Source organism: Lepidochelys kempii, chromosome 4 (assembly GCF_965140285.1).
Source record: "Lepidochelys kempii isolate rLepKem1 chromosome 4, rLepKem1.hap1, whole genome shotgun sequence".
Taxonomy (NCBI): Eukaryota; Metazoa; Chordata; order Testudines; family Cheloniidae; genus Lepidochelys; species Lepidochelys kempii.
Window position 1 is genome coordinate 9,307,528 of NC_136383.1, and position 21,440 is coordinate 9,328,967.

Below are 21,440 nucleotides of genomic sequence, written 5' to 3' on the forward strand. Positions count from 1 at the left end.
GGGCAGGTTCATGCTGTGGAACGCCGATTCTGGGCTCGGGAAACAAGCACAGACTGGTGGGACTGCATAGTGTTGCAGGTCTGGGACGATTCCCAGTGGCTGCGAAACTTTCGCATGCGTAAGGGCACTTTCATGGAATTTTGACTTGCTTTCCCCTGCCCTGAGGCGCATGAATACCAAGATGAGAGCAGCCCTCACAGTTGAGAAGCGAGTGGCGATAGCCCTGTGGAAGCTTGCAACGCCAGACAGCTACCGGTCAGTTGGGAATCAATTTGGAGTGGACAAATCTACTGTTGGGGCTGCTGTGATGCAAGTAGCCCAAGCAATCAAAGATCTGCTGATATCAAGGGTAGTGACCCTGGGAAATGTGCAGGTCATAGTGGATGGCTTTGCTGCAATGGGATTCCCTAACTGTGGTGGGGCCATAGACGGAACCCATATCGCTATCTTGGCACCGGAGCACCAAGCCGCCGAGTACATAAACCGCAAGGGGTACTTTTCAATAGTGCTGCAAGCTCTGGTGGATCACAAGGGACGCTTCACCAACATCAACATGGGATGGCCAGGAAAGGTACATGACGCTTGCATCTTCAGGAACTCTGGTCTGTTTCAAAAGCTGCAGGAAGGGACTTTATTCCCAGACCAGAAAGTAACTGTTGGGGATGTTGAAATGCCTATATGTATCCTTGGGGACCCAGCCTACCCCTTAATGCCATGGCTCATGAAGCCGTACACAGGCAGCCTGGACAGTAGTCAGGAGCTGTTCAACTACAGGCTGAGCAAGTGCAGAATGGTGGTAGAATGTGCATTTGGACGTTTAAAGGCGCGCTGGCGCAGTTTACTGACTCGCTTAGACCTCAGCGAAACCAATATTCCCACTGTTATTACTGCTTGCTATGTGCTCCACAATATCTGTGAGAGTAAGGGGGAGACGTTTATGGCGGGGTGGGAGGTTGAGGCAAATCGTCTGGCTGCTGGTTACGCGCAGCCAGACACCAGGGCGGTTAGAAGAGCACAGGAGGGCGCAGTACGCATCAGGGAAGCTTTGAAAACCAGTTTCATGACTGGCCAGGCTAGGGTGTGAAAGTTCTGTTTGTTTCTCCTTGATGAAACCCCCTGCCCCTTGGTTCACTCTACTTCCCTGTAAGCTAACCACCCTCCCCTCTTCCCTTCGATCACTGCTTGCAGAGGCAATAAAGTCATTGTTGCTTCACATTCATGCATTCTTTATTCATTCATCACACAAATAGGGGGATGACTACCAAGGTAGCCCAGGAGGGGTGGTGGAGGAGGGAAGGAAAATGCCACACAGCATTACAACTTTAAAATTTATTGAATGCCAGCCTTCTTTTTTTTGGGCAATCCTCTGTGGCGGAGTGGCTGGTTGGCCGGTGGCCCCCCCCACCGTGTTCTTGGGCGTCTGGGTGTGGAGGCTATGGAACTTGGGGAGGAGGGCGGTTGGTTACACAGGGGCTGTAGTGGCAGCCTGTGCTCCAGCTGCCTTTGCTGCAGCTCAACCGTACACTGGAGCATACTGGGTTGGTCCTCCAGCAGCCTCAGCATTGAATCCTGCCTCCTCTCATCACGCTGCCGCCACATTTGAGCTTCAGCCCTGTCTTCAGCCCGCCACTTACTCTCTTCAGCCCGCCACCTCTCCTCCCGGTCATTTTGTGCTTTCCTGCACTCTGACATTATTTGCCTCCACGCATTCGTCTGTGCTCTGTCAGTGTGGGAAGACAGCATGAGCTCGGAGAACATTTCATCTCGAGTGTGTTTTTTTTTTCTTTCTAAGCTTCACTAGCCTCTGGGAAGGAGAAGATCCTGTGATCATTGAAACACGTGCAGCTGGTGGAGAAAAAAAAAGGGACAGTGGTATTTAAAAAGGACACATTTTATAAAACAGTGGCTACAGTCTTTCAGGGTAAACCTTGCTGTTAACATTACATACATAGCACATGTGCTTTCGTTACAAGGTCGCATTTTGCCTCCCCCCACCGCGTGGCTACCCCCTCAACCCTCCCCCCTCCCTGTGGCTAACAGTGAGGAACATTTCTGTTTAGCCACAGGCAAACAGCCCAGCAGGAATGAGCTCCTCTGAGTGTCCCCTGAAGAAAAGCACTCTATTTCAACCAGGTGACCATGAATTATATCTCACTCTCCTGAGGATAACACAGAGAGATAAAGAACGGATGTTGTTTGAACGCCAGCAAACATACACTGCAATGCTTTGTTGCACAATGATTCCCGAGTACGTGTTACTGGCTTGGAGTGGTAAAGTGTCCTACCATGAAGGATGCAATAAGGCTGCCCTCCCCAGAAACCTTTTGCAAAGGCTTTGGGAGTACATCCAGGAGAGCCGCGAATGCCAGGGCAAAGTAATCCTTTCACATGCTTGCTTTTAAACCATGTATAGTATTTTAAAAGGTACACTCACCGGAGGTCCCTTCTCCGCCTGCTGGGTCCAGGAGGCAGCCTTGGGTGGGTTCGGGGGGTACTGGCTCCAGGTCCAGGGTGAGAAACAATTCCTGGCTGTCGGGAAAACCGGTTTCTCCGCTTGCTTGCTGTGAGCTATCTACAACCTCATCATCATCTTCTTCGTCCCCAAAACCTGCTTCTGTATTGCCTCCATCTCCATTGAAGGAGTCAAACAACACGGCTGGGGTAGTGGTGGCTGAACCCCCTAAAATGGCATGCAGCTCATCTTAGAAGCAGCATGTTTGGGGCTCTGACCCGGAGCGGCCGTTCGCCTCTCTGGTTTTCTGGTAGTCTTGCCTCAGCTCCTTAAGTTTCATGCAGCGCTACTTCGGGTCCCTGTTATGGCCTCTGTCCTTCATGCCCTGGGAGATTTTGACAAAGGTTTTGGCATTTCGAAAACTGGAACGGAGTTCTGATAGCACGGATTCCTCTCCCTGTACAGCAATCAGATCCCGTACCTCCCGTTCGGTCCATGCTGGAGCTCTTTTGCGATTCTGTGACTCCATCATGGTCACCTCTGCTGATGAGCTCTGCATGGTCACCTGCAGCTTGCCACGCTGGCCAAACAGGAAATGAGATTCAAAAGTTCGCGGTTCTTTTCCTGTCTACCTGGCCAGTGCATCTGAGTTGAGAGTGCTGTCCAAAGCGGTCAGAATGGAGCACTCTGGGATAGCTCCCGGAGGCCAATACCGTCGAATTGTGTCCACAGTACCTCAAATTCGAGCCGGCAAGGCCGATTTAAGCGCTAATCCACTTGTCAGGGGTGGAGTAAGGAAATCGATTTTAAGAGCCCTTTAAGTCGAAATAAAGGGCTTCATCGTGTGGATGGGTGCAGGTTTACATCGATTTAATGCTGCTAAATTCGACCTAAAAGTCCTAGTGTAGACCAGGGCTTAGAAGTAAATATCAGATTAGAAGTCTTTTTTTGATCTGTTGTTTCCATAAGAAAAAAAACCCAAACTTTTGCATAATTTCAGTGTTGCTTGCCTCCAGATGAAATTATACTATAACCAGTTAGAGTTCCAGCTAGCACAAAATATAAACTGACTGGCCTGCGTTGGCATTAAAGTGCCATACTAGAGATCACATGTACTTGTTTGATGGCTAAGCTGACTGCTTTATAGATGCAGAGGTAATAAGCATTTGGCTATTACAGTAAAAAAGTAGATTGCCCAAATTTATCCTTGATAGGATTCCACCTGTTTCCATACGAAATTAAAACCTGGCAGCTTTTGTCATATAGTTGATTATATTTGGATCTAATCTGTTTTAGGTTTTCCCAAGGGACTCAAAAGATTGCTTGAAGATGAAGATGTTAAAAAAGTTGGAGTAGGAGTTGAAGGAGATCAGTGGAAGCTGATGAGCGACTTTGAAATCAAGCTGAAGAGTTTTGTAGAACTGGCTGATGTCGCCAACGAAAAAGTAAAAATTCAGTTTCATGGAGGGGGGTCTTCATTGTGCTAATAAAGGGAGTCTTTTGTTTTCATTGAAGTCCAAATGTGGCCCCACTCATAATCTGTAGATCTGTTACCAGAGATAAATATTACCAAGTGACACTTTTTAAAGTGTTTGAATTTGGAAGGAACTCAAGTAAGAGCTACAGTATTAAATGCCTTTATTTTCATTGCACAGTGTATTTGATTTTCCCACAGATCTTTTTTTCCCCTCAGCTCTGTTTCTGGCCATTTTGTTCCATTAGGAACACCATTTTTTTTTTTAAATCAATCGAATTTTATTTCCTGTTATTGTTTACTACCAGGAATTGTCAGACTGGATCAGACCCAAGGTCCGTCTAGTCCAGTGTCCTGTATTTAACAGTAGCCAGTACTAGATGCTTCAGAAGAAGGTGCAAGAAACTCTGCAGTTGGCAGTTATGGGATAACCTGTCCCAGGGAAAAATTCCTTCTATCCCCAGTAGTTATGGTCTGGCTTATGCCGTGAAGCATGACCTTCCAAAACTCACTTTTGTTAAATATTTACTGCTCTAACTAGCTATTCTTGTTATCCATATAAATGTTTCATCCTTTTGCGTATCCCACTAAGCTCTTTGTCTCAGTGATCTCTTGTGGTAGAGAATACAGTAGTTCAATTACTCATTGTAAATTTGCCATCTTTCAATTCCTTTCAATTTCCTTGTCCTTGCATTATGAGAGAGGGTGAAGAGAAGTTTGAGCCACAGTCCCTATGGTATTCGTTATTTTGTAAACTTGTATCATGTCCCCTCTCTAAGGTGTAAAGTTTTTCAATCTTTTAGATATCAATTAATAGATGAGATTTTTTCCATGCCCCTATTACCGCATTTCAGGTGAGGACAAATGTTTGATTCATGTAAAGAGAATATTTTTCCATAGTATTCTCCATGCTATTCCTTTGAACCCTAACACCTGTTTGTTTTTCCTGGCTGCTGTTGCACATTGCCCTGTCTACAATGATGCCCAGGTCATTCTCCAGAGTGGATGCAGTTAATTATTTAGAATTCAGTTAAGGGTTATGAGGAATTCAGATTATTCCTTATCAACACTGAATTTCATCTGCCCTGGGAGGGTTCCCCACCGTTGCCTTGCATTTGTCCCATTGCTTAGATCATTATCCTTTTCCTGACTCAGCCACCTCAGAGTCAGAGTGGATAGCTTTTCTCTGGGGCACGAGGCAGAGCTGCTCTCTGCTAAGTCACTGAACGCAACTCAGGTTGTCTTTGAGTAAAACTTCATTATAGAAAATAAAAATCCCTAAAAATTGCTAAGGTGAATGTAAACTTAGTTAGATTGAAACATCACCATATTATGTTTACAACATATTGGATTAAATTATCCCTTCTTTCCTGTGAACAACTTTTAATTTCCTCCTAATTCGCATGTGTGTTTCAAATACCTTGTGCTCATCTCAAAGAAATCTTTGAATTTGTGTAAAGGGTTAGTCTTAAACTGACGGCACAAATCTTAGAGACCCAAAAAAAAGTCAGTGAATATGATGGCGCCCTTCAAAGGGTCTGTTCTCTACCCTTACTGTTCCAGAGGACTGGAGAGCAGCAAATGTTGTACGTATAGCTATAGGACTCCAGGGGCTGGTCTACACCAGTGGCGCAGCTGTAGCATGTCGACGGGAGAGAGCGCTCCTGTCGGCATGATAAATACACCTGCGCAAGAGGTGGTGGCTATGTTGGTGGGAGAAGCTGTCCCGCCAAAAATAGTGCTATACACAGCGGCGCTTAGTCGGTGTCACTTACGTGGCTCGGGGAATGGCGTTGGCTACGGCTACGCTCGCAGCTGTAGCGCGCCGGGAGTTAAACCAGCCCTGGGAGACCGCAGCCGGGAAAGCGCGGCCGTGTGTTCACACTGGGCTCCTTGTGACCGTGGAGCGTGTCCGCGTGAGCAGCTCTTGCAACGCCACAGAGAGCGGTGCGTTGTGGTAGCTCTCCCAGTGTGTAGGTGCCTGCCGCGTGCTTTGGAAAGGGCTGCAGTGCCTAATGGGGCAGGTTTCCCAATCCCCTTGCTCCACGGGCATCCTCCTAGATGGCCAGCTGCTTTTCAAATGAGGGGGTGGCGAGTCTGACAGGGAGTGTGTGGTGTGTATGTGGGGGGAGAGACTGGGTGTTTTGGGGGGCAGAGTGTGTCAGTGTGCTGTCTTGTAAGTTCAGACAGCGGCAGGGGGGAAACCTGACATCAGCCCCCACTTCCCCTTCCCCACCCCTCACCCGCTCTCTCTCACAGTCGCACACAGAGAGAAATGCCTGTGCAGTGAGGTGAGACTCACCGGAGCGGCACGTCCTGCTGGTCGTCCTGGGAATTAGCTATTTCCAGCTCCGGAGAGCCCTCTGCAGGCTGGTGTCTCGTCTGCCACTGGCCCTGTGTCCCTCCATACCCCAGTGCCCTTTACCTTGGGGTTCTGCCCCAGCAGTACCCCCACACTCTGGGTCTCCCCTCCCAGGGAAACCCCCAACCCCCTAAACCCACCTTGCCTCAGTGGCTACTGCCAGTTCTTGTCTAGCCCCTGCTCACTGGGGCTGACTGCAGTCTGTCATGGCCACTCGTCATTGGCAAGGGGTTAGGACCTGCTGCCTTTGCCTATCCTCGGGCTGTCTCTCTGCAGCCTCAGTACCTTTTGAGCCCTTAACAAGGCCTGCAGCCTGGGCGTTTACCAGGCTGGAGCTCCCCAACTCCCTTTGCCTTTCCCCAGCACAGTTCCATTTCAGGTACCTTCTCTCAGGCAGCTAGCCCTTCCCACTCCAGGGCTAGAGCCCTTCCTCTCAGCTCCTGGCTCACAGCCCCTTTATAGGGCCAGCTGTGGCCTGATTGGGCTGGCCACACCTGTGGTCAGCTACTCCCTCAGCTGCTTTCACTCTTTCCCAGCCATGGCCCTCTCCAGGGCTGCTTTTAACCCTCTGTTCGGCGGGAGTGAGGCAGCCACTCCCTTACAGCCTGCCTCTGCAGCAGGAGCATTCCACAGTAATGGTTTGCTTTGTGTCCCGGAGCAGATAAGCATGCTGGCTGTCAGAAATGGAGCTTTCAAAGGGGATAGCTGCATGCCTGCAGCAGAGTTCAAAACAATGACCAGAGAGGCCACTTGACTTCAGGGGATTATGGGATGTTTCCGGAGGCCAATCACAGCGCAGTAATGCAACACCTCGTCCACACTGACACCGTGGTGCTCCAGCCCGGGCGCAGCAAGCTCTGTGCTTCTTGTGGAGGTGGATTACCAGGAGCGCTCCAGCTGCAGAGTCCAGGTGCTCTAAATGCCTTGCCAGTGTGGACACCTCAGGAGTTAGGGCGCCCGGGACTGATTTAATGCGCTCTAACTTGCAAGGTTAGCCAAGCCGTTATTCTCACTCCTGAGGAATATAAGTTATACTGAAGTAAGAGGTAGTGTAAACTTGGCCTAGGAGTGATATAGGGAATTGGAGATCACAGAAAGACTTAACTATTACCTGAGAAATTGGTTGAAACAATACTTAAAAATAGAATAAGTCACCTGGAATATCACAATAGGATAGGGTCTAATTAGCATGGTTTTTGCAAAGGAAAATCATATTTGACTAATATGTTAGAATTCTTTGAATATATCCGTGAAGTAGTGGATAAAGAAGAACCAGTTAAGAACATAAGGTGGGTGCATAACTGGTTGGGAAATGGTTCCCAGAGAGAGTAGTTATTGGTGGTTCACAGTCAAGCTGGAAGGGTTTATCAAGTGGGGTCCCACAGGGATTGGGTCTGGTTCAGGTGACTTATTACTGTTTAATTTATCAGTTTGTTCCAAAACCACCTCTACTGACTCTTCAGTAAGAGGCAGTTCTTCAGATTTGTCACCTAAAAAGACTGGGAATCTCCCCCTCATCCTCTTCAGTGAATACTGATGGAAAGTATTCGTTTAGCTTCTCCACAACGGCCTTGCCTTCATTGAGTACTCCTTCAGCACCTTGATCCAACCAGTGGTCCCACTGGTTGTTTGGTAGGCTTTCTGTTTCTGATGTACTTAATGTTTTTGTTTTTTTGCGGTTAGTTTTTCTGTCGTTTGCAAGTTGCTCTTCAAATTATTTTTTGGCCGGCCTGATTATGCTTTTACTCTTGACTTGCCAGAGCGTATGCGCCTTTCTATTTTCCGCAGTAGGATTTGACTTCCAATTTTTAAAGGATGCCTTTGGTCTCTAAGCATCTTTTTTACTCTGTGTAAGCATTGTGGCACTTTTTGGGGCCTCTTTCTGTGTGTTTTTTTTTTTTTTAAATTTTCTTTTATTTGGGGATACGCACATAGTTGGAGCCTCTGTTTGATATTTTTTAAAAAAGTTTCCATGCAGCTTGCAGGCATATCACTCCTGTGGCTGTTCCTTTTAATTTCAATATAACTAGCTTCCTTGTCTTTTTTTAAGTTCCCTTTTTTTGAAGTTAAGTGCTACTTGTGGTGAGTTTCTTTGGTATTTTCTCCACAACAATGATGTTAAATTTAATTACATTATGGTTGCTGTTATGGAGCAATTCAGCTATATTTAGCTCTTGGACTAGATCCTGTGCACCAGTGTAGCGATGCGAAGACTCACTGTTGCGGCACCTCCTGCTGGTCATCCTGGGAATTAGCTCAACTCCAGCTCCGGAGCACCCTCTGCTGGCTGGTATCTTGCCTGCCTCAGGCCTTGGCACCCTTCCAGACCCCGGTGCCCCCTTTACCTTGGGGTTCTGCCCCAGCACTCTGTGTCTCCCCTCCCAGGGGAACCCCCAACCCTCTATCCCCACCTTTCCTCAGTGGCTACTGCCAGTCATCATTGGCAAGGGTTTAGGACCTGCTGCCTTTGTCTATTCCCAGGCTGTATCTCTGCAGCCCCAGTACCCCTGTAGGCCTTCAACAAGGCCTGCAGCCTGGGCTTTTACCAGGCTGGAGCTCCCCAGCTCCCTTGCCCTATTCCCCAGCACTGCTCCAGTTCAGGTACCTTCCTCTCAGGCAGCTAGCCCTTCTCCCTCCAGGGCTGGAGAGAGACTCCCCAGCTTCTGGCCCACAACCCTCTTATAAGGGCCAGCTGGACCCTGATTGAGCTGGCCACAGCTGTGGCTGCTTCCCCAATCAGCCTAGCTTGGCCGCTTTTAACCCCTGCTTAATGGAGTGGGGCAGCCGCCACACTACAGCCACTTAGAACTAAATGAAGAATTGCCTCTCCCTTTATGGGTCCCAGGACTAGCTGCTCCAAGAAGCTGTCATTAATGGTGTCTAGAAATGTTATTTCTGCATCCTGTCCCGAGGTGACATGTTCCCAGTCAGTAGGGGATAGATGAAATCTCCTGTTGATCATTACATTTTTTGGGTTTTGTAGCCTCTCTAATTTCCTTGAGCATTTCACAATGACAGTTGTGATTCTAGTCAGGAGGTAGGTAGTTTATTCCTACTGCTATCCTCTTATTATTCAAGCATGGAATTTCTATCCATTGAGATTCCATGATACTGCTTGATTCATATAAAATTTTTACTATTTTTCACTCTGTGCTTTCTTTCACATATAGTGCATCTCTCTCACCAGCATGACCTGCTCTCATTGCTGTATATTTTGTATCCTAGTATTACCATGTCTTGTTGATTATCATCATTCCCACCAAGTTTCTGTGATGCCTATTACATCAATATCCTCATTTAATACCAGGCACACAAGTTCACCCATCTTAGTATTTAGACTTCTAGCATTTGTATAGAAGCACTTATGAAATTTGCCAATATTTAGTTGTCTGTTTTCTTGTGCTGTAATTGAATGGCAGTCTTTTCCATTTGAGTGTTTGTTTTTTATTTTCAGTTCTTATTTGTACTTTATCAACTTCTCTTTACTTTACTAGGATATAGAGTAACATCTTCAATAAATCCTCCCTTAAGGTATTTGTTACACCGTGTGCTCCTTCACACCTGTCCGCTTTCCACCAGCCCTTTGTTTAAAGCCACTAAAGTAGTCATGTGGGGGAGAGGCAAAGAATTCTCTCCTGACTGGTTTTTGATCCAGACACAATGACCAATTTTCTTCATGATGAAAGGTTGACAGTGGCATGACTCTAGATTCCATACTGGGTCCAGTGTTTAATTTTGTAGGTGGTGCAGGTAGTGTGCGTATAGTTAACATTGCCCCAAGACTTTTTCCCCAAGATTTCACTTGAAATCTTGGGCAGAAATTTTCTATGCTGAGCATTTACCTAGGTTATGTTATTTTGGAAGGTTTTAGCTAGAATGGTTCAGCTGTTCGTGAGAATGAGGTTTGGGGACAATACATTATCTTATCCAAGTTAAAGTTCTTACAGCTGCTTCATTGAGCCAGCTCTGTTGCTTCCAGGCTTCAGAGCAAAGGCTCAAAATTTGACAGGGGACTTGCCCAGGTGTCAGGAATGTGCCTTTTATTGTTCCTCTGAAATTCACCCTAATGTGACCAAGTTACAAGCTTTTGGAAAATCTCAGTTTGCACATGCTAAACAGAGTCTTCTTAGAGTTTACAAAAACAACAAGGAGTCCAGTGGCACCTTAAAGACAAACAGATTTATTTGGGCATAAACTTTTGTGGGTAAAAAAACCCACTTCTTGAGATGCATGGAGTGAAAATTACAGATGCAGGCATAAATATGTGTATATTTTAAATATATGTATATAATAAAAGTATACTTATGCCTGCATCTGTAATTTCCATTCCATGCATCTGAAGAAGTGGGGTTATTTACACACGAAAGCTTATGCCCAAATAAATCTGTTAGTCTTTAAGGTGCCACTGGACTCCTCGTTGTTTTTGTGGATACAGACTAACACAGCTACCCCTCTGATTCTTAGAGTTTAGAAGCCACGTTTCCCAAAAATTCTGTTGCACTGACATGCTCTGGCCACTGGCAGCTCCCACATGTGACTGGACTGCACATGCACTATTCCCACAGAGTGACTGAGCGCGCGCCGTCCGGGGGCTGAACTGGACTTTCTCTGCAGTTGTTCTTCCTGGCAGACAAAAGCTGCTGTGGTGCTAGGAACAGAAACTGAAAGCAGGGAGCCTGTTTCTCCCGTGCTGACAGTGCCTTCTCAGCTGATGCCTAGACGGTACGGAGGAGAAGGAGCGAGCTGCTTGACTTGCAGAGAATTAAGGAACAAGGGTGAGGAGGTAGGGGAAAAGACGCAGGGTGGCGGGGAGGCAGCAGCACATGGGGACGTACTATAACAGTAGGAGGGAGGGGCCATTAAACGAGGCAGGGTCCTGTGGAAAATGTATTATTGGGCTCATGTAATTAAAGACTGTATCCTAATGCATACACACAAGGGGATGAACTAGGGTTCTAATGGAAACCTTAATACTGGCATTTCCTAACTTGAGTGCTTGGCTTTGTACCCTTCATGGCATTTTAATGTAGGTTTTTTGGAGGTACTCTTTATTTCCAATCTGGACAGGGGGAGTGATTCCTGAAGTAGCATAATTTGCAGATGACACAGTTATTTCTTAGCGATGAGCAGTGTTGAACTTCAGAGAGACCTAACCAAGCTAGGTGAAAAGGCAACACAGTGTGAAATAAAAGCCAGTGTGGATAAATGCAAAGTAATGCACAATGGAGGGTAACATTTAGAGTCCTGGGAAATGTACCGGTAGTTTAACTGTATCAACTCAGGAAAGGGACATGGGTGTCATAGTAGAGGTTTCATTGAAGGTGTCTGCTCAATATACAGCAGCGTTGTTGAGGCCAGCAGTTTATCAAGGCCCAAAGAGGGATTGGACAATTTTATATGGATAACAAGAATATGCAGCATTATAAGAGTTAATACTAACAAAAACAGTGTTGGAAAGGGATATTAAACATGCTTCAGGGCTTAAGCCAATCTCTAACTATTCGAGACCAAGAAATGAGACCTGATGTAGGGAGCAGATTATCCCCCATCTGCCCACTGTGGGGTTTCCTTCATCTTTCTCTGAAGCATCTGGTGCTGGCTTCTATTGGAACTGGGATACTGGGCTAGGTGGGTTGTGTCTCTGCTTCTCTCTGGCAGTTCCTAGGTTTTTCTCCCTGTCGTTCTGAATAACCATTCTGTCTTGGAGCAGGGCCCATTGATGTGTTGGTGAGTACTTCATCATCTCTGTTCCCTGTATGACTGTCAGATAGCATAATGCATAGTGTTTAAATTCCCAAAAGTACTACAACTGTTTCAAGTCTGAATGTTGACCATTACATCTGCCCCTTTCTCTGTCCCACCAGCATAAAACTTTACTATTCCAACCTCTATCCAGAGCCCTAATGTAGATGTGGGTAATTACTGATTAAACCTTCAGCTAACAAATCCAGATGTGCACATATGTTTTATATTGATGCATCTGGTTGCATAGGGGAATACCTGTGTACCAGACAGCTTGGCTCAGGGAGCAATCTGGAGCAAAGGATTCTATATCTGGGATAAGAATGAATTATTTTGGTCTCTACTGGCCTAATGTCATATTGCTAGAATACAGATGTAGAGAACATAACTTCTGACCACACTTACTTCTCCTAATGATAGGCATGGCATACAGAAATTAAAAAATCTTAAGGTGAAGTTTTAATACTTAGTAGAAGGCTGTGCCTTTGAACCTGGTTTGAGAGAACCATGCCCCATTAAACTCAGGGAAACCACCATTTAGTAGAACCAGAAGCCATATGTTGGGAGGCTGAAACAATGACAGGTAAATGGGAAGCGCATCATCTCAAGAAAGCACCATAAAAGCTTTTTAAGATGATGATGAAGTGGAAAGGTTACAGTCGGTGCTTAAAGTGACCTGTATTGAGCACTTGTTTGGTGTATTTCTCCCGTTTTTGCTATGCTGTGGACACCCACTTCTCATTGCATATGCTGATGGTGCCCTGATGCAGCAGTCCAGTTGGCAAGAAGGGAACACTGTGCCAGGGCACAAATGCAGAATTTTTTCGGTTGTAACACTGCAGTTGGCTCTGATGGGAGTAGAATCAAGCTGCACATCTGTAGGTCAGTCATTTTGTTGAGGAATGAGTTAATTTTGATATATTCAGAGTCTCCACTTGTGATGTTGAATCAGCTTTGTTACCTTGTTCTGAGAATTATTTTTACCATGTACAATTGCTTTGAACTTAATATTTCTTATTTTTAGCTGAAGTGTAAGGAGATATGGAGTCTAAATGGCCTGGTAAAACATCTATTTAGCAAGCAGCTTCTGAAGGACAAGTGTGTCCGCTGTGGTAACTGGGAAGAATTTCCACTCAGCGAGGAGCAGAAGTTGTATGCAGCCACTGACGCTTATGTGGGTACCAGTAGAGAGCTCCATTCCATGTTTTAACTATTTCATTCCTCTTAATACGTTATTTGCCGACCTTTCTAATGTCTTTTGGCTGTGGTACTCACCAACATGAATGTAATTCAGATTCCTCGCAACAAAATGGTTAGTAATCTTTGCCCTGCAAAACACTCTATAAAGCTTCATAGTGTTGGTGACTGAGCTGTGGGCAGTCTGGCCTAGCGTTCGGAGCAAGAGTCCGGCCTACCAGTTAGAGCTGAATCCAGCAGACAGCATGGGTACTGGCGCGAAGCCAAGGGTTGTAGCTGGGTGTCAAACCAAAGCCTAAGCCAAAGGGTGAACTACTGTCAGTCAGAAGGCAGAGCCAAGGGTCTGAGCTGGTAGTCAGAAGTCAGGAAGAATCTGGGAGCTGGAGCTGCAGCAGGAACAGGCAGTGGCTGGAGCAAGGCTAGAGACAGAGAAGGCAGGTAAGCGCAGCTGTGGGTTAGGAATGTGTTGAGCAGCTCCTGAGCTTAAGTATCAGCCTGTTGACTCCTTCAGCCAATCAAGTGGTGCAGTTGACTCCTTCAGCCAATCAAGGCCAGCTGCACTCATTAGGTTGCCAGAAGAGTGGCTCTGCTGCAGGCTGGCCCCTGACACACTGTGTAGGCTACTGTCTAACCCTTTCAGTTCTTGGTTGCATTTTAACCCGTGTATTCACTGGAGGCTGTTCTCCAAGGTGTTCTCGCCAAGTGGGTCTGATTTGTGAATATTCTATAAAACTGTACAGTTTAGAAGTATAAACCCATAAAACTTAAAAAGTTAGGATTAAAGTTGCCTAAACAGCAGCATTGCCTTGTTGAATCTTCAATAATAACGTCAATTCTGTGGATCAGAATAGGAATGGCAAAGAAAAATATCAAACTTTTGTCAAGTCCTAATGACCAGAAATGATACCATCCCAATATAAATTTTTATCATTTGGAACACTAAGGACACAGTCTATTAGCAGGAAAAGTTATCCCTCAGAGAAATAGCAAGAGCCCATTCAGTCAGGCATAATATCCAATAGAATAAATGTTCTGTTAGTTTTGGAAACAATGCTTAATTATCCATTAGAAAAGGGGATGGGGGACAAATGGAGGAGTGGAAAGGTTTTACTTCACTGAACAGTTGCATATGGGAATGAAGTAATTACAATGTCTAGCACTTTACATCAATAGATCTCAAAGTGCTTTGCAAAGGAGGTTATTATCATGTCTGTTTCTGCCCAAAACTCCTGGCAGCTACCCCAGGGACTCCCCTCACATCTCAGGACCTCATCTTTCCCCTACATCAATGCTTTCTCCCTCTTCTCCCTGGGAAATTCATAAAACCAACTGAACCCGGGAGCCTGACTCTCCCTCTCCCCAAACCCTGCCCTCCTCCCCTTTGGCCCCTAACGCCTCTCACTCCATCAGGCTGGGGTAGGTGGGGAGAAGTGCCCACTTGGAGTACTTGGTCTCAGTAGCATCAAATTCGTATCCATCATAATACTTCCATCTCAAATGATGACCTGACCACAGTGGTTTGTGGTTCAACATTTCCAGGCTAGACTATTGCAATTCTCTCTGCCTGGGTTTAGGCAAAATGTGGAAAGAAGGTACAGCTGGTAGTCTGTCTCCTCACTGAGATGAGCTGAAGAGCATATTGTTTTATACAACATTTAGGTATAACCTTGAACAAGGCACAGGAAGAGTCTTTTCAACAGCAACTCCAAGACTGAGAGTCCAAGCTTCACTCTATGTGAAGTTGCTTATTGACCAAAGTGCAGTTCTCCTCATTCTCAGGAAACGTTGGTTTTTCTAATATACCTGGAGATGAGCAGTGAACCAGAGATTTATAGAAACAATTTCTTTTGAGTTCACTTACGAGACTTATCAGGAAGTTTACGAGGAACAGTAATTGTTGTAGTTCCGTTTATTATTTTATATAGCACGGTAGATGTCCATGAGGCTCTTTATTAAATGAAAATAGAGGACATGGTCTGCCCACATTTTGTGTCCTGTGGAACACGGAGGCAGATGATATTAATCTGTTAGCCACGCCATAATCCAGTGGTTCTCAACCTTTCCAGACCACTGTACCTCTTTCAGGAGTCTGATTTGTCTTGAGTACCCCCAAGTTTCACCTCACTTAAAAGCTGTTTGCTTACAAAACCAGACCTAAAAATACAAGTGTCACAGCACACTATTACTGAAAAAATTGCTGACTTTCTCATTTTTACTATACAATTATAAAATAAATCAATTGGAATATAAATATTGTATTTACATGTTAGTGTATCGTATATAGAGCAGGTTAAGCAAGTCGTATGAATTTTTAGTTTGTACTGACTTCACTAGTGCTTTTTATGTAGCCTGTTGTAAAACTAGGCAAATATCTAGATGAGTTGAGTACTCCTTGGAAGACGTCTGTGTTGATTTAGCCAGTAATGTAGACATGGCCCTTGTGTTGATCTGACTTTCTGTTGTAGACTGGGCCCACGGGTGCAGAGCAAAGGCAGTTTGAGTGACTTGTTTAGCAAGAGCTTAACTCAGCATTTGCTGTGTTTCTAACTTTTTTTTAAAATAAATGAACACACCTCTAACGTCTTGAGGTAATATTCACTAAAATCATTGATATGTTCCTGCACCCTTAACTTTACCTTAAAGTGTTAGGCTAAATTGTATTTTGTCTTGAGTTCTCTAACTTAATGTTACATTATTGACATTGTTTGGAACAAAAATCCTTTACTTAGTGTTAAATAGAATTTACATCTTGGATTGGAGAATAAATCTGTAGCCTCTGCAGTTTGTTTTAGGCTTTTTCCAACCATGGAAGGAAAAAAAAATATAAAACGTGATCTGTATGGAGTCTGAAGCATTGAATTTGTTTTGCTTTTCTTCACAGGCCGGCCTCCTCATTTACCAAAAACTGGAAAATATGAATAACTGTGGTCAGAGGCTCTGTAGTATAAAAACCAGTAAGTTGCAAATTCAAAGAATAAAGAATGTGTGTTTTTTCTAATTGGACATTGAACTGTTTGGAATTTAGAGATGGCTTACAGGGTTCTTTGATCACCTGTATCACCTGGGTATCTGAGTGTTTTCCAGAAGGGGCAGTAAGTGACATGAGAGTACCGTCTCATCGTTCTGTGGTGTGTGCCCAAATTCTATAAGGGGGCTGGTAAGAGATCTCACTCTTGTTTACTTTGCTATTCCACACCATAATAGGGTCAGATGCTTGAATAAACTGTTGGTCACCTTAAAAAGAAAAGGAGGACTTGTGGCACCTTAGAGACTAACCAATTTATTTGAGCATAAGCTTTCGTGAGCTACAGCTCACTTCATCGGAGGCATTCAGTGGGAAATACAGTGGGGAGATTTATAGCATGTTGAGTGCCATCTCACGCATTTGTGAGAGAGATGGAAAAATACCGTAGTGTCTCCTGCTTCTCATCCTGCCATGGAGTGAGATCTGCCAGAGCTGGTCTTTTTTTCCTCATAGCTCAGGAGATGCAAATATCCCATGGAATACCAGCAAACTGTAAACTTCGGCTTTGTCCTAGTGGCACACAGCGTTTGATTTTTTTTTTTTTTAATATATATAGGTTATTAGATTTAATGGGAAATGTCACAGCTGATTTCTCTGAGTTTGCTTCATTTCTGCTGAGCTAGAGATCTTGTCCAGATTTTCTAAAAAGCTTGTTACCGAGTAGTTCCTATTTAGGTACCTAAATATATGCCCAGATTTTCAGAAGAGCTTGTCTCCCATTTACACGTTCAGAAATAATGAGTTAAGCTAAAAATCTTAGTGTTGCTTTTGACCAGGGAAAGCCGTGTGGAAAAGGTTTTATTCTCTTTCTATGCAGGCTGTACCCTTATTTTTCCTGTGATGACCATGCAGCAGCAATCCTGCCTTCTTGATCACAAGGCTTAATTTTTGTGACCTCTCTTAGCGGATTTGTCTATATTCGCAGCTTGTGCATGATGCAGCTGCATGTTTGCTCACTTACTTTTTATGAACTTTAACAAATTAAACACCTTTTAGTTTATGATACTAAAGTCAATGGGACTACTCATGTTTAAAGTTGCATAAGTCTTTGTAAGGGTCAGAGCCTAAGAACATTTAGTCTACATGTGTGGGCTATTCACTTTGTAGCACGGAAGTGTGCTATCCATGCGGTGGAACATACGTAAGTGGCCTGACATCTCAAAAGTGCTGTGACACAGTGTCTCCCATTGGCTCAAAGTGAAGAGTCTGTGAGTGAGGGGGATGGAGCAAGCAACCAGTCAGCACAGGGCAGAGAATGTCTAGAGTCAAGACTGTATGATGACTATGTTGGTATCTGCTCATCCCTGTGGCAATACTTGGTAGGCTACTTCTGTGTCTGTTCCTGCTGAATTTCTTTGGCCCTTTGGGCTGGCTCCACATGGCTCAGGGGAGGGAGTGCTGCACGGGTCCTGGTGCCCCCAGGAAGAGGTGGGGTAACCTCTGTGCAGTTCTGGGTCTGAATGGCGCTGGTAGCGATGTTTTGTCCCAGCTGGGTCCCATTTTCCCCTTCCCCTCACTGTGGAGCACCTCGTCAGGCTGCTTCTGAAAATGGGAAATAGACAAAGCTTATAATTATAATTCACTATAGCAACCACTATTTCTCTTGAGTCCGTAACTATTTCGTAAGCTTATTTGCGTATGAGAGGTTTTATGTAACGAAACTTCACTGACATTGACTTTTTCAGATGGGGAAATGTTGCCCAATGAAGTCAAGAAGCAACTGTCCTCATTAGCTGAAGAAATGGTGGAGCTGGCTAATGGTCTTCCCAGCACTTTTGGACAACTTAAAAATATGCAGAGGTTAGATGTTGCTCAAATCTGCTTCCTCTTTATCTTTGAAATGCCTGTCAGTGGTATGTTCTTATATCTGTACTACTGGTATCTAATCCAGGGCACCCTATCTATAGTTACAGATCCATGTGTATATTGTGGTGGGTGAGGGCCTCCTGGGGTCCCCACCAGATCACAATATGGGCTGCTAAGAGTCCTTCCCCGGCTGAAGGCATACAAGGGATTCTCCAAACAAAATAAACAAACAAACAACAAAAAAAGATTCCTTTTCCTCTTCCTGGCCTGGGAGAGGGTTCATCTTATCTGCAGGCTCTGGTATCCTTGATCTGATTTAGGGTCTGCCTCCAGCTGCTCCTTTTGGTAATCCTCACTTTATACCTGGTCCATATAGTCTCAGGGATGGTAGAGTCTGCCACTGTCTCTTCCTCTTTGCCAGTCTATCCTGTGTTGCCAGCTATATCCAAGGCATAGCAGTCTTCCCCTAATCACCACCCTTCCTGTGGCAGGCTTTCCCTTTTTAAGCTTTGTGAATTCAGGCAGAGCAAGTCTTGCAGTCTGTCTTGTTAGTGCTGGCTGACCCCATGAGAGCTCGTTGAGGCACCCCTCCCAATGTGTGTACCCCCCCTTTCTAAAGAAACTTCAGTCCATGAGAAAACTTCACTTTTCTGCTCGTAAGGTACAAGAATGCAACTTTTCCTTGTGTAATAGCAGAGGATTGGTGATTTAGCACTGCCAGCCATGTTCTGTAGGACTCTTAAAATCGGAAGGGAAGCCTGTGAACCCGGAAACTGTGACAAAGCCTACCTTAAGCAATTGCTCAAGTGACCAATGAGTTTTGGATATGTAATGTAACTAGCCTTCTAGTCAAGGTGGGACCTAGCTCTACTCAGTGCGTTTGGGAATTGAGTCTCAGGAGAGGTTGTTGCCTAAGAAAGGTGGTCTCACATAGGTTTCAGTTTACGTAGCTGATTACTAGTTTCAGGTTGCTTCTTACCATTCATTATTTAAATATGATTGTTAATAGCTTGATAGAAGTGGTTCCATCTAGGCCTGATAGAAAAAGATGTAGAGCAGAATGTCATCTGCGCATTGATACTCTATCACCGGGACATCCGTCCTCTTCAGCCTGAGAGCCCAACATGATGTTTCAGAGAGTCAAGAGCCCATGATCAAATCTTCAGTTAGTTCTCTTATAAACCAAGTACAAAAAACTGATTACCTAATCATTTGCATCCGAAAGTTGCTTTACCCCGTCAACTTCTTGATTTCCAGTGGCTACAATAGTCTTCATGATCAATACTTACTTAGTATTTGTGAGCTGAAAATGTTTGTTCATAGATGTGTAGGCACTCAAAGTGACAGCATTTCTTTGAGTGCTGGTTCCTATGTGTATTCCATTGTGCGTACGGGTGTGCTCCAGGCCGCTGAGACTGGAGAATTCTTGCAAGCATTGTCCGTTAGGTCATGTCTGCACCCCTGACCTCCTCATGCTCCATACCGAGGATAAAAGGGATGGACAGACTGACTGCCCTTCCAATTCCTTCTCACCACCGCATGGCCTGAGTTCGAACCTCTGGTACCCGAAGCTAATATATTTAAGCAGTGTAACTGCATGATGAAAACTGTTTTCCCTCCAGAAATATAAGTATTGTATATTGATTTTTGGTTGAGGAAAATTTTGTATGCATGTAAAGATTATTTCCAGCTGGAACAACAAAGCTGCATCTATGAAGTTTTGAGGAAATAGAGGAGGGTTATTTTTCTATATGTTAGAATTATCATTAAGGGCAAGAACTGCCTTTAAAAAGCCACTGGTAAGATATACAAAAACCGTTTATTTACAAAAAGAAAAGGAGGACTTGTGGCACCTTAGAGACTAACAAATTTATTAGAGCATAAGCTTTTGTGAGCTACAGCTCACTTCATCTCATGAAAGCTTATGTTCTAATAAATTTGTTAGTCTCTAAGGTGCCACAAGTCCTCCTTTTCTTTTTACGGATACAGACTAACACGGCTGCTACTCTGACTCCATGTCATTTATTTACAGCTTTATTTAATTCTCCTTTTTTCCCCCCTAACAGAGCTGTAGAAATATTAACAGATGTATCAGGAAATATAGGTGCCTTAAGAAACGTGTTGCTTGGTGAACCCAACCCCCAAGCAGAGCTGGGGAGCAGCTGTGTTGCAGCGCCAACGAACGCTGAAGTTGTGTCTACCGTTGTTGAAGAAGAAAAGGCCGAAACACCTGAATTTCCTACAAGACTTCAAGATGATATAAATAATGACCTTGATGGTGATATGTTACTGTGTGTCAGTGAGAGAGACCTGACTAGTGGTGAAATGGAACTTAGTAAGCCTGAGCAGAAAGATGGAACTGCAGACAAAGGATCTAAGGAGGATACAGATAGAGACTGCTTAATGTCACTGGACATTACTGAATTCGAACTTCAAATGTTGGAACTTAAGGCCAACCAAGAAATTCTAAACGAAGCTGCCTTGCCTGAGGTAATGGATTAAAATCCATACAAATGATGAACATTACCTGGAAAAGTGATCTTACTGTTAATTTACCAAGGGATTTTAAAGAGTTGACTCACAGAGTGACAGTTAATGTTTGCGAGAGGAAGGTATATTGAATTGCTTTCCCAAAGCTGAATTTAAAGTTTTAGTCTGGTCAATATCCATGAAACCTGTCGATCTCTGAGCCTCTCTTTAGTGCTGCTGCCACTTAGATCCTTGTTACTTCACCACATACACAAACCTTAGATTCACTCTTTCTACTGTGAATAATATGGTTACAATATGAATTTTAGGGGGTACAGGGCCAAATTCTGTCCTCACAGTTCTCATGGTAGTCACTGGAGATGTGCAGGTGTCTCACAGGGCATGATTTGGACTACAGAGTTCATAAATTGCAGCCCTTTTAGGGGCTTCTCTTTCATGGTGATAAATTCCTTTTAGTTTCTGTAATTGATTTTACTTTATTTTCTTTTCATTTGCGTGGTTTGTCTGTATCCAGGTTAAATGGAATCTTCTAACTTCTATGGAAATTTGCTGTGTTCTCCTAAAATTTTTCCAAACATGTTTTACTATGGGAAGGGTCCAGACCAAGTTGTTTAGCTAAGAGTTATCTGCAACTAACACTTGAATGACATATAAATAATGTGTCTAGTAGAGGAATAGAGGGCGGTGGACTTTCAGTGAAATAAAGGCTTATTTTGAAATATTCCTTTAGGAACCATATTCCAGAGAGAATGAACAAAATCTTGGTTGTGTCATTGAAAGTGATGAAGAACTGGAAATGGAGATGCTCAAAGTAGGTGCCATAATGTTTGTTTCCCTCGTCGAAGTAGTTGCTAGTCATTTTGGAGGAAAAGAGAGGGGAAAGACTGTTTAT

General features: G+C 44.4%; 1 protein-coding gene across 6 annotated transcripts in view; it reads left to right on the plus strand.

Moving 5' to 3' along the window:
* The window catches only part of WRN (WRN RecQ like helicase), a 111,843-nt gene that overhangs the window by 31,961 nt on the left and 58,442 nt on the right, over window positions 1-21,440 (plus strand). For all 6 annotated transcript variants that reach the window (XM_073340321.2, XM_073340325.2, XM_073340320.2 and 3 more), the window contains exons 5-10: window positions 3,749-3,897; window positions 13,055-13,204; window positions 16,109-16,181; window positions 17,938-18,052; window positions 20,125-20,548; window positions 21,279-21,359. In XM_073340321.2, coding sequence (XP_073196422.2) covers window positions 3,749-3,897; window positions 13,055-13,204; window positions 16,109-16,181; window positions 17,938-18,052; window positions 20,125-20,548; window positions 21,279-21,359 — 992 coding nt within the window. The remainder of the gene's footprint in view (window positions 1-3,748; window positions 3,898-13,054; window positions 13,205-16,108; window positions 16,182-17,937; window positions 18,053-20,124; window positions 20,549-21,278; window positions 21,360-21,440) is intronic.